The sequence below is a fragment of the Vulpes lagopus genome, chromosome 8 (assembly GCF_018345385.1).
Source record: "Vulpes lagopus strain Blue_001 chromosome 8, ASM1834538v1, whole genome shotgun sequence".
In the NCBI taxonomy this organism is placed as follows: domain Eukaryota; kingdom Metazoa; phylum Chordata; class Mammalia; order Carnivora; family Canidae; genus Vulpes; species Vulpes lagopus.
The window spans coordinates 57,763,827-57,777,727 of record NC_054831.1 but is presented as its reverse complement, the minus strand read 5'-3'; the positions used below and the strand labels follow the sequence as shown (position 1 = coordinate 57,777,727).

The following is a 13,901-nucleotide window of genomic DNA, read 5'->3' as shown; positions in this document are numbered from 1 at the left end:
TGGCTTTGCTAGTCTTAGGCAAGTGGGTTGCCATTCTCTAGAGCAGAGGAAGAAAGGAAGCAAAGGAAAAGAGAGTGAAACAATGTCTCAACCAGCTGCTGAGATTTGAAATAAGGGCAGAAGTGACCTCCAGAACTTGGCTTATACTGTGAAAAACATTGAGGTCACCAGAATTTAAAATTAAGGACACTGGGTCAACTTCCCGTGTTGGGAGATTTGTACTCTCAATTCACCATAAATAGTAAGAAATCAGTTTTCATCAGTGGTTTAGACTTCATGAACCTAATAATTATAGAGTTAAAACTGTCTATGGTTTGTGAAAATAATAGGGAAATATTTCTAGTTAGACCTGTAAAATACTTTGTCAGTCAAGCCTCCTATAGTCCTCCTATTAAAAGCTATGAAGAAATATTCCAGGAACAAAAAAGTTACAGTTGGAGAAACAGCAGTGAGATTAATGAATGTTCACTTCCATATCTCAGGAACTATCTTCATACCTACATTATCACAGTTTCACATGGAGAGCAAGGGGTTCCAGAGCTTAGGTGTTACATTGGGCCACCATTATTGAAAATAATTTATGTGTTCAAGAATATAAGATGCTTTGTATGTTCCTTAAAAGCCAGTGGGAGGGGATCCCTGGGTGGCTCAGCGGTTTAAAACCTGCCTTCAAAAATAAATAAATAAATAAATAAATAAATAAATAAATAAATGTAAATAAAATAAAATAAATAAAATAAAATAAAATAAAATAAAACCTGCCTTCGGCCCAGGGCATGATTCTGGAGTCCTGGGATCAAGTCCCACCGTGGGCTCCCTTTATAGAGCCTGCTTCTCCCTCTGCCTATGTCTCTACCTCTCTCTCTCTCTCTCTCTCTCTCTATCTCTCTGTATCTCTCAAGAATAAATAAATAAAATCTTAAAAAAAAAAAAAAGCCAATGGGAATAGCAACCTGCTCAGCTCAAGAGTATGGGAGGGAAGTTTTAAGATGTATCCAAATGTGGACTGAAGTCTTGTCAAGTAGAACATTTTACAGTCCCATTAACCTTTAATGTTCTCAGGGCAATCAGTTCAAAATATCTGTCAGAAGCAAAAAGGTAAAACAGGCTTTTATTGACTAGGAAAATAATCAAATTGAGAATATTCATAGAATGTTCCAGAAGCTCTAATGAAACTAATAGAAACATAAAGGTGATAGGGATCTACTCAGTAGATTAAATGATGAAAGACTATCTTTTATTCTTGGAAGATGTTAATATTGTCCTATATACAAATATTTTTAATTTGAGATTTTTAAACTTTGGAATTCCTCAAAACACATGGAATTGTATGAAGATATATTAATTTGAGAATTTTATATGCTCTACTATGACAGAATTTCTCTTTCCAAGCTATCCCTCACAAGTTACAGTGCCCAGTGGCATGTGTAGCCAGAAGAACTCAGATTCAAATTGATAACCAGGGCAACATGTTTTCAATGAAGAGACCCAGTCTGCTAATAGCTTACTGCTCTCCTTTCTACTAGCAGCTTGGAGAGTATATGTGATAAGTATAAAGCTCAATCCTTGTCCTCAAGGAGTTTGATGTTTTGTTGGGGAGACAGCAAGTACCTAAGGTGCTTGAATAGCTCTCCTGATAGGACATGCCTTCATCTTCAGGGGATGGCATAGACCAGAAATGCCATGAGATTTAAGATTGTTTTAACCTTGGCCGTCACTACAACTCTTGCAAGATCCTATTCTTTTTTTTTTTTTTTTTTTAAAGATTTTATATTCATTAAAGACACGAGAGAGAGAGCAGAGACATAGGCAGAGGGAGAAGCAGGCTCCTCAAGGGGGAGCTCGATGTGGGACTCAATTCCAGGACCACGCCCTGAGCCAAAGGCCGATGCTCAACCACTAAGCCACCCAGGAGCCTCTTGCAAAATACTGTTTTTAAAATCTGTATGATTTTATAAAGCAGGGGCTTTGGAGTCTAATATGTGTTTTACTAAGTGATACAACATGGCATGGTGAAACCAGGGCTGGACTAGACACCAGAAAAATCTGGATTCCAGTCTCACCTCCCCATTGACCAGCTGGCAGACTTCAAACAAGTCACGTTTATCTTCTTTGTTTTTTTTTTTTTTTTTTTTTTTTTTTTGTTTATCTTCTTTGAATGTCGGTTTCTACATTTGTGTGTGTGTGTGTGTGAGAGAGAGAGAGAGAGAGAGAGAGAGAGAATGAGAGAGAGAAAGAGAAATACTACCATCTGTACCTACCTTATAAGCTTTTTGTGATAATTAAATAAAATTTAATGCTATAAAAAAGAAGGCAACATTATCAACTAACTGGTGAAACCAGACTACCACCCAAAGTTTGTTTTATGTATGTATGTATGTATGTATGTATTTAGGATTTTATTTATTTATTCACGAGAGACACAGAGAGAGGGAAAGACACAGACAGAGGGAGAAGAAGCAGGCTCCCTGCAGGAGCCCAGTGTGGGACTCGATCCCTGGGACTGGGATCACGCCCTGAACCAAAGGCAGATGCTCAACCACTGAGCCACCCAGGTGTCCCCCAAAGTTATTTTTAAAATGCTCTTCATTTATGCTGTGAGAACTGCATTTTGTGTATAGATCTCTGATAACTCCTAAAGAAGAACTTCATATGGTGGCATTCTGAAAAGAATACTGCACATTTGTAAAGCTGTATTGAATGTTATTAATCTTGATTGTTGCAACTATGATACTTAGAGCAGAAACGATTGTCATGTCTACTTCATATATAAAGAACCCCATAACTCAGAGGTATTAAGTACCTTGGTCTAAGAAGGTGGAAGAGCTAGGACAGGACCCTGGTATTTCTGACTTTTAATACAATGTCCTTTCCAAAAAATTTTTGCTGCCAGCACCTTGCCAGATTACAGAAAGGAAATGAGGCTTTTAAAATACTGCATAAAACAGGAATGTCTAAAAATACTGCTTGCCCTCTTGAATGTCTGTCTATAATAACTTTAATAAGTCTTAATCATAAGAACAAAATGAAAACATTTTAAATGCCCAGATATTGTTTTATAAGTTCACTGCCTCTTAAATAGTGTCATTCCACAGCAAGCTGCCATTTCTTTCCCTAGCAACTGCGATTCACAGATTGTATCTCTGAAGGGTGTTCATTGTTGCCCCTTCTCTCTTTTAGCAACAGATCAACTCCTAGCAACCATGATCGGATACAGCGTCTACGGCAAGAATTTCAGCAAGCAAAGCAGGATGAAGATGTAGAAGATCGGCGCCGTACCTATAGCTTTGAACAACCCTGGGTGAGTATTTGGTTCTGCAGCACAGCAGAGTCTGACAACTCGCCTGCAGAAAGAGCCACTAAGCTCTGACCTTCGTCCTTTATGAAACAAGACAAGATGGAGCCAAATTCCTTTGACCTTTAACATATTGACCTTTCCTTCATTTCCATCTGGGTTTCATCATTGCTAATTTCATTTTATATCTTGTTGCACCATCTGTCCATTGCATAATCAGTCTCATTTGCCTTATGACAAGACATAGAAAAGGATTCTGCTCTCAACTATGCACTTTTTATTTTTAAGTGTAGTAAATATTTTTCTATATACATTTTTCTTAGAATTGGAGCCAGAAAAAAAAAAAAAAAAAAAAAAAGAATTGGAGCCAGAATAAATTAGTTCAACACATGTCTATTGTATATCTATCACACACAAAGTACAGTATTTAGCAATTCTTGATTATTCTCCCTCATTCCTTTTGTGTGTTTGTTGAGTCCTGCTGGTTCCTCAGCCCATACCCCTGTTCTGCAGCCATCACAGTGATTTTTCTAAAGCAGAACTTTGAATGTCTTCTCGATGCCCACAAGGGAGTCCAGATTCTACAGTGTGGCACTCTAATCCTCTTCTGCCTCAGACTTGTGCTCTCCTTTTTGTGTTTTGCCTTGGAGATGATGGCACTTCTGGGAATTGGAGGCATTGGTGTAGATTTGAGGGCATCCAAGATGACGGGAATTTTGAAGAATCTCTTTGGAAACTTGAGAGTCAATTAGAGATGAATATACAAGCTGTTTGAGGTAGGAAGTTCTAGCTGAGAGTATTGGTAAGTCTGGTCAACATGGGACTGTGACCATAGCCAACAATGCTTAGAGGACTGGAAATAGAAGAAAAGTATTTTGATTAATTCAAAAACTGATGATGGGGATTGGCAAGACAGACACAACAGAAAGTCAGGGAAGGCACTCTGGAGGCCTGGGGAAGATGCTAGTGGAGCATCACCCAGGCTGGATAGTGTGCTGAGTACGGCTCAAGGAAGCATTACCCCGTTGCCTGGGAGGATGCAAGAAGGCTTGGTGATTTGGGGTTAGAAAGCCTAGGAGGCTGTGGTCAAAACAATATATGTTTTAGATTCTAGGATCTTGGGTGTAGGACAGTTCTGGATGATTTGAGGTCAAAGTATGCCATCCATGTGAGTTCCTGAAGTAGATGAGAGATTAGGGCTCAAATGGTTAAGGAGTTCAGTTCAAAGTATTGGGATTATAATTACACTAGGTATTTAGCAAAGTGGGGCTAAAAGGAAGAGTAGTTTTAGAGAAAGCTTAAGGTGAAAAAAAAAATCCTGATTTATCTGGGAAAGGGTATGTACACAACTGACCCAGAATTGAGAAGTTGGTTATTTTGTAGGGAGGGAGAGATAAAGGTAGAAATGTAGGTGGAGGCTTCAAAGGTAAATTGGAAGTTTGAAGAGAGGTGGTATTAGGACAGAGCACAGGCCCTCTGGCCAGGTGACCTGGCTCTTCAGGCCTGCTTTCTCATGTTGTAAACCAAGAGAATTAGAGTAGATGGTTGAGTGTCAGTTATTAAATCCTCTGTTAAGATGAAAATTTAAGAGGGGACACCTGGGTGGCTCAGCGGTTGAGCATTTGCCTTTGACCCAGGGCGTGATCCCGGGGTCCAGGATCAAGTCCCACATCGGCTCTCCTGCGGGGAGCCTGCTTCCCACCACCCGTGTCTCTTCCTCTTTCTCTCTCTCATATGAATGAATGAATGAATGAATGAATGATTTAAAACAAAAATTTAAGAAGAAGCTGAGTGCATAAAGTAAAGCAGATACAAGCAAAGCTTCTCCAAGTATGGTGCACAGACCAGCGCCTTGAGTGTCACTTGGGAGCTTGTACTAATTGCACATTCTTGGTCCTTGGTCTGACTGGATCTGACCCTCTGTAGGCCCAGGGATCTGTATTTGACAAGCCCTGGAGAAGTCATTCTGAAGCCTGTTAACTTGGAGGAGCACCAAACTAGAGCTTAAGTCGTCCCTGAGGTCCTTTATGGTCCTAAAATCCAGCACCCTCAATACTCTAGACAAGGCTGGAAACCTATGAACATTTTGACCGTGGGGTTTGTTGATCAAACTGGAGTCTGGGGGAGATGATTTTGAGAAAGGAGAAGAAGGAAAAATGGGAGAAGAGGTGCTAATTTGAAGGGCTTTACCTCTGCTCAAGTGAGAAAAGTGGAGCCTTAGTGCAGGCACTCGGCAACATGAGACCAACATCCAAGAGTCAAAACTCCTCATGAAATCAATCCTAGTCTAACTTTGGGAGGTTATAAAACAAGTTCGGCAGATATAGCATCTAAGAAAATCTCTAATTGTGTTTCTCCAACACTATTAATGGATTGTTTTTCTAAGACATTTATTTTTTAGATGATCAAGTAAATTGAGTCATTCCGAGGTAGCAATGTGACAGAATTATGTTAATCTATTTATATTGTTTGACAGAATTGACTCAGTCTCTTTCTACCAGGTTTCCTAAAGCAGGATTCTTTTCTTTTAATTCCAGTCTAGTTCACATAGTGTTACATTAGTTTCAGGTGTACAATATAGTAATTCAACACTTCCATAAAGCACCAGTTGCTCATCACAACAGGTGCCCTCCTTAGTCCCCATCACCTATTTCACCCATCCGCCACCCACCTCCTCTTTGGTAACCATCAGTTTGTTCTCTATAGTTAAGAGTGTTTCTTGGTTTTTCTCTCTCTCTTTTCCTTTGCTCGTTTGTTTAGTTTATTAAATTCCACGTATGAGTGAAAATATGGTATTTATCTTTCTCTGATTTCCCTTAGCATTATACACCTATGTCATTGCAAATGGCAAGATTTCATTCCTTCTGATGGCTGAATAATATTCCATTGTGTGTATCCTACATCTTCTTAATCCATTCATCTATCAGCAAACACTTGGGCTGCTTCCATAATTAGGTATTGTAAATAATGCCACAGTAAACATAGGGGTGCATGTATCCCTTTGAATTAGTGTCCTCGTATTCTTTGGGTAAATACTCAGTAATGCAATTAGTGGATCGTAAAGTAGTTCTGTTTTTAACTTTTTGAGGAACCTCCATGCTATTTTTCAGAGTGGCTGCACTAGTTTACATTTCCTTCTACAGTGCATGAGTGTTCCCTTTTCTCTGCATCCTTGACATCACCTGTTACTTCCTGTGTTGTTAATTTTCGCCATTCTGACAGGTGTGAGGTGATACCTCATTGTAGTTTTGATTTGCATTTCCCTGATGATGAATAATGTTGAGCATCTTTTCATGTGTCTGGATATCTTCTTTGGACAAATGTCTGTTCATGTCTTACACCCATTGTTTAATTGGATCATTTGTTTTTTCAGTATTGAGTTGTGTCAGTTCTTTATATATCTTTTGATACTAACCCTTTTTGGGGGGATGTATCATTTGCAAATATCTTCACCCATTCAGTAGGCTACTTTTTAGTTTTGTTCATTATTTCCTTTGCTGTGCAGGAGCTTTTTATTTTGATAAATAGTTTTTATAGTTCTAATTGTTTATTTTTGCTTTTATTTCACTTGTCTCAGGAGACATATCTAGAAATATGTTGCTATGGCCAATGTTAGAGAATTACTGCCTGTATTATGCCTGTAGGATTTTTATGGTTTCAGGTCTCACTTTAGGGTCTATTAATCCATTTTGAGTTTATTTTTGTGTATGGTGTACGAAAGGGGTCCAGTTTCATTCTTCTACATGTGGCTGTTCAGTTTAACAATACCATTTGTTGAAGAGACTGTGTTTTTCCCACTGGGTACTCTTTCCTGTTTCAATGAGGATTAATTGACCACATAATAGTGAATTCATTTCTGGGTTTTCTATTCTGATCCATCTTCTGTCTACTTTTGTGCCAGTACCATACTGTCTTGATCTTTACAGCTTTGTAATATATGTTGATGTCTGGCATTGTGATATCTTTAGTTCTGCTTTTCTTTTTCAAGGTTTCTTTGGCTACTTGGGGTCTTTTGTGATTCCATACAGATTTTAGGATTGTTTGCTCTAGTTCTATGAAAAATGCTGTTGGTATTTTATAGGGATTACACTAAACGTGTAGATTGCTTTGGGTAGTATATACATTTTAACAATGTTTGTTCCCGGGAACCCTGGGTGGCGCAGCGGTTTGGCGCCTGCCTTTGGCCCAGGGCACGATCCTGGAGACCCGGGATCGAATCCCACGTCGGGCTCCCAGTGCATGGAGCCTGCTTCTCCCTCTGCCTGTGTCTCTGCCTCTCTCTCTCTCTCTCTCTCTCTCTCTCTCTCTCTCTCTGTGTGTGACTATCATAAATAAATAAAAATTAAAAAAAATATTTAAAAAAACAATGTTTGTTCTACATCGAATGTCTTTACATTTCTTTGTGTCTTCTTTCATTTCTTTCATCAACATTTTATAGTATTAGAATACAGCTCTTTCACCTCTTTGGTTAATTAAGCCTATTCCTGAATATTTTATTGTTTCAGTGCAATTGTAAATGAGATTGTTCTCTTATTTTCTCTTTCTACTGCTTTATTATTAGTGTATAGAAATGCAACAGATTTCTCTATACATTGATTTTGTATCTTGTGACTTTAATGAACACATTTATCAGTTCTCAGAGTTTTCTGGTGGAGTCTTTTAGGTTTTCTATATATAGTATGTCACCTGGAAATAGTGAAAGTTTTCTTTCTTTCTTACCATTTGGGGTGCCTTTTTTTCTTTTTGTTGTCTGATTGCTGAGGCTAGGACTTCTGCACTATGCAAAATAAAAGTGGTGGGAGTGGACATTTCCATCTTGTTCCTGACCTTCGGTGAAAATCTCTCAGTTATCCCATTGAGTATGACATTCACTGGGGGTTTTTCCATAGATGGCCTCTATTATGTTGAGGTATGTTCCCTCTAGGCCCACTTTGTTGAGGGTTTTTATCATGAGTGGATGTTGTACTTTGTCAGATGTTTTTTTTTCTGCAACTATTGAAATGATCATATGGTTTTTATTCTTTCTCTTATTGATGTAATGTATCATGTTGATTGATTTGAAGCAGGATTCTTTTTGATGTGTGGTAAACATCCTTAGCTATCTATATTTGTGCAGAAAGGCTGAAAAGAGGAAAGAGTACAGTGGCCACCTGAAAGAGAAAACTAACCGTATATGAAAATGGTTCTCAAACACAGAGTTCTAATCTACAAGACCCTGCATGGGTTTCTCAGTCCCCATACCATACCACGAGGAATAGCAGAATCCTACTTTCCTTTACTTGGGAATATAGATTTCAAACCAGCATATTGGTAACATTACTGTTTAATTAATTATTTAATTGATCAAATTTATTGAGTGTTTATTACTATGTTGTAGTCATTGTGTTTGGTTCTGGAGAACAATGACAGGAAAGAAAGACTACCCCCCCCCCTACAGTTGAGCTCATCCAAAGGAAAAGAATATGTTGTACAGTTTATGATACAGGTGTGCATGGAGTATTAAGCACAGAAGAGCCATGGCCAAATCAGTGTGGGTAGTTAGGAAAGGCTTGAAAGAAGACTTAGTGCTTACTGGGCTGCACATGTACTGAAATTGGAACTATACAGAGAAGATCAGCATGGCCCCTGTGCAAGGATGATGTGCAAATGCATGAAGCATTCCATACTCAAAAAAAGAAAAAGAAAAGAAAGAACACCTCATTGAAGTTGGAATATATTTTAAATATATAACTTTAGGAAAGAGAGAAACAGATTTAGGAACTAAGATTGATTGGACTTTTTCTGGTTGGTGACATTGTATCCACTTGCAAAATGTCCAAGTTTGTATGAAGCTAAATGAGCATTTCCTACTTAGCTGTAGATGTTTTTCATGGGGAGATGTGGAAATGATTTGATATTTATTTTGGTTCCTTTATAAGATTTTTTTTTTATTAATGGAAGTGGGGAATATGTTGGCATACATTTCGATATTATCTACTTAATACAATCATGTTAGGAAAAAACGTTTGAGAAAATCTTATATATCCAGAAACTCACCTGCTGAAGGTCATAGACCAAGTTATTGTATATCAAAATGCTGAAGCAACTTTATACCAACCACTTGGCATGTATTACCGTTTCCTATAATGAATGAGGAGGGAATTATTTGGATGACAAGCTGATTACTTTAGGAATGGAATAATTTTCTAAATTGTGGGTCAGATGTTGACCTTTTCTTTTTCTTTTCAAACAGTTGAGATCTTGCTGTGTACTCTACTGATCATATGAATGAGCTTAAAGTGACTGCAATTCTACTTAGTGTATTAATTTTCATACCAATTCTCAATGTTGCCTTAAGAGCTTCTCACTTGTTCAAAATGTTGCTGGGTCTATGGTTTTTATTATGTGTTTTACAAAATGAGCTTTGAGTGTCTTAGATTCTTTTTTCTTTTTCTGTATGTACTCTGACCTTGAAAAGTCACTGTGTTTGGAAAGGATGAGACCATGATCTCACCCATTGGAATGGTTTGTAATCAGTTTTAAGGAACTACAAATTCATCTTCAAACTGTGTGTCCATCTTAGTCCATAGCAGTTGAAATTGTCATGCTGGTTGGAAATGCCACACACAAAGTACAACCAGATGTATCATATAGAAAAAGATCCAAGCCAATTACATACAGAGAGCGATGCTGCAGAAATTCATCCAAGTAGCCCTTTTCAATTCATCCATTTTCAAAATGTTCTCCCTAAACTCTAGCAGTGTGGAATGCACCTGTTCCTGGGCTTTTGTTCAAAATAATGTTTGGGCCTGGGGGGAGCTGATTTGTGGCACAAAAGGTCTTTAGATGAGCAGAGTCCCAGAAAATTTCCTTAGCTCTATAATTGAAGTGAATTCTCTCCCAAGTTGGGTAAGAGAAGAAGAGGAAGAAGAAGGAGAAAAAGCAACTTCTTACCTGTGTAGTGCCAGGTGCAACATAAATAAAGCAGCAAGTTGTTCTAATTCTTTCTTAAGATAATGGAACAGTAGCTGAGGTTAGGGTTATTATCACAGAGCTCAGATATGGACAGGACTTAGTGTTGCTTTTAAAAGAATTAAATTGCAGGCTTCAGACATAAGTATAGTACACTGTTAAAACTTTGCAGATACCTGAGTGTTGCCCACAAGGAGGCTTGCTGGCTGAGGCGGTTGATAGATGGGATAATGGAGCCTATAATAGCTACATTGCTAAATCCTTTCCATCCTGGGTTGGTAGTGACTGGAAAGTAGTTTAGTCCTTCAGATGGAAAATTGATCCTCTACAATGTGAATACCCTCTTTTCCCCCAAGCTTTCTTCCTGTCTGTCTTTAAACAACAACAACAAAAAAATCCGTCCTTTTCTCCATTTTTCTATCCTGGACTTTTAATGGCCCGTCTTCCCATTTTAGGGCTTTGTCTGCTTTAATTGGAGAGCCAGTCTGTAGTACACATCCACCCTGCATGCCTAGATTGCCTTCCCTGTACCTGGGGAATTTGAGAAAGTGATGTTTTTGTTTTTGTTTTCATCTTTTTTAAGACTTCAAGGGTCTGCTGTGATTTCCTTATATGGGGCTCCATGCCTTGACTCAAGAAATACTGTCTTGGTTAATAGCCTTGCAGTTCAGAAAGGATGGAAATCAGCTCCCTGGGAAATCAACCTGGAGAAAGCCATTCCTGCAGCACAGGGGACCCCTTTACTCATGGCCAAAGCTTCGGTGCTGCAGCAAAGTAGATCCCTTTTTTGTGGCCCCTTGCCCATGACCCATGACCCCAGCCAAAGGCTCCATGACGCCTGGCCCATGCTACCCACAGAGGCCTCAGGTGGTAGAAACAAGTGAAGCTGCTTTTGGTCATTGTTAGCACGTGACACTAGAGAGCTGGCTTGTTCTGTAGGGCTACCCTTTATTTTCAACATGCTTGCTGTTTTAGCAGGGGGAAATAGCTCCAAACACTGGTTAGGAAAGAGGAGATGGAGATAAACCATGTGTAAAAATCAAACATGAATTTATAAAATCTTTATGAGGAAAACTGGCATGCTCTGCAGATTTTTCGAGCATTACTCACATCATTAGTAGCAATTAAGCTTTTTAACATTCAGAACCCACCAGAGGTCGATCAATAGTTGTAAAAATATCTTGTGTGATGGGGAAGGGGTGGAGGGCTGCGAAGTCAGGATCAATAGATAAAAGTTAACTTTGTCTTGATTAAAAGTTTTAAATGAGTCTGCTACCAGGAAATAAGTACCAGTATTAGCATTTGCCACTTTTAAACAGAGTAAATGTTTTACACTTTTTATATGATTCAGTGGTATAACAGTTCTTCCTACCCTTTACCAAATCTGTAAATTACCATTTTTATCAGCATGTGGGATTTATTTTAGGGTTACAGCACATTTGTATTGCTGAAATGGAGACTCCAGATCTCAGGTGGGCGGTATGTTCTTTTAGTCATCGTGGTCATCATGTTCACCATAGCTCTTCCCCTGAAGCAGACAGACTTGTATCTTATTTTTGTTTTTAACATGTGCCCTTTGAACGTAAGGGAAAATTTGAAAATTTTTATCATTCATGATTTAAATAGAAAACTCACTCAAAACTATCATCTATAAGGGCACCCGGATGGCTCAGTCAGTTAAGCACCCAACTCTTATTTCAGCTCCTGTCATGAATCTCAGGGTTGTGAGATTGAGGCTCTGTGCTAGGTATGCAGCCTGCTTAAGATTCTCTCTCCCCCTCTACCTATGTCCTCCCAACGCCCCTCTTTCCCTCTCCCTCTCTCTCCTGAAAAAGCACATATTTATAAGAATAGCACATATGTGTGTATATGTGAACATATACAGGTGCATACACACATATGCTTATATGCTACTTTCTTTATGTGAAAAAAATCAGGGTATTTAAAAATTATTTTCTATAAATGTTATAAAACAGTAATGAATTTTATTTCATATGTGACACATGCAGTTGTATATTAAGCTCTAAAAGTCTTACAGTTTTGCCTATTCTAACTGGTACTGTAACTTTGTATGGTACATATTTATTTTGTTCTTTATTAATTGTTAACAGTTTTGGTTATGTGTTTTTATTTTTTTATTGTTTATTTTTAATTTGGAAAAAGAAGAGTGAGTTTGTTTAACTGGAGAAGAATGCTTAATGACTTAATTTAATGAAAACACTATGTAGAAGATATTTTTAATATTTTGTTTTACACTAGTAAGTGACAGTGAATTGTGTAGCTCTCCCAAACTTTATATAGTTGTTTGTATCGTATACATAGTGTCTCTCTGTGGTCATGATAAAGACCAGCACTTTATAGCTCACTTATAAAAGTCACATGCATGGTTTTCACTTGTGGTATTAAACATAAGCCATGAAGAGATTCATGTATCAGGGCCCTCCAGTGTACTATGTAACAGATAACTATGTATTTATTTCTATTTACAACCTCTACATTAATATGGCCTTGGCAACCTTGGCAATTTTTTTACTTGAAAGGTCATTGCTTGTCACAAGTTTCATCACAAACAAGGCCAGGTTATTTGTAATTTGCACTCTCCAGGAACAGAGCTACTGCCTTATTGGCTGGGGAATCTCCAGAATTATTACAACTGTAATTTACCTGTGTGTCTCCCTGTACACGTTACTTTGTTGTGGTTGTTCATGTTGTTTTATTTGAAACCTGCACTTCTCTCTGGGGTTACAAATTGCCTTTCTTCATTTCTTTATTTTTGTGATTTTGATCTCCAGACACATTATTCTACTTTGGCCACAGAGATGGGAACCCCAGTCAGGATTGTCTATTATACTACTGTTCCCCCAATTTACATGTTTATGTGATTGTTGTTGAAATCATGAATTAGGTTATTTTTGATTTGGGCGAAGTATGAAACCTGCCATGATGAATTTAGCTAGTTGTTGCTTAACAAGTTGTTAGTTGTTGTTAGTTAGTTGCTTGCTGTAGCTAATTGTTGCTCCGGACTGCTCACATATACAATCTTCCTCGAATTCTGTGGCTCAGAAATGTTTCGTCTTAAAGATAAGAGTGATTCTAACCTACCCATTTGCAAGCTTTGAAAAGAGAAATGGCATGAAATATTCATGGTAAGGCTAAGGTTTATATTTCATCATAGTGGGCAAACCAGTATGACATGTCAGTTTGCTGATACTAAACTCATTCATTCATATTAAGTTTTCAGATCCTGTGTAATGATAATTTTATTATTGGAGTTCATCAAGATCCAACTTGATGCTTGCCACTTGATAAGGTTTGAGGTGAACAGTGTCGGAAACTACACACTTGAGGAAACAAAAGCCTTTCAACATCTTTTTTTTTTTTTCTTTTCTTTTCTTTTCTGTCAGAATCAAAATTTCAGGCCTCTGGGAGAAACAACTTAAAAATACACCTGAAATTTCTACAAGACCTTGCATTTTCTTTTCACATCTCCACAAGCAGTGTGTCACAGAACAGCATGAGCTTAAAAAGCTGGTTACTAAATCCTACTGCAGAATGCCAGATCTTTCAAAACTGCTTGACACATGTATATAGCTTACACTGACTAAAAACGCAAGGGAAACATGGTTCTTTCGAGGGCATAAAGGCAATTGTGTAG

General features: G+C 38.1%; 1 protein-coding gene and 1 non-coding gene across 15 annotated transcripts in view; both read left to right on the top strand.

The window, feature by feature from the left end:
• PARD3 (par-3 family cell polarity regulator) overlaps positions 1–13,901 on the top strand; it is a 658,827-nt gene that overhangs the window by 634,591 nt on the left and 10,335 nt on the right. For all 14 annotated transcript variants that reach the window (XM_041765035.1, XM_041765041.1, XM_041765037.1 and 11 more), the window contains one exon: positions 3,181–3,301. In XM_041765035.1, coding sequence (XP_041620969.1) covers positions 3,181–3,301 — 121 coding nt within the window. The remainder of the gene's footprint in view (positions 1–3,180; positions 3,302–13,901) is intronic.
• Positions 8,860–8,965, top strand: LOC121498296. Its single transcript, XR_005989692.1, has one exon. It is a non-coding gene; the product is annotated as a U6 spliceosomal RNA (small nuclear RNA).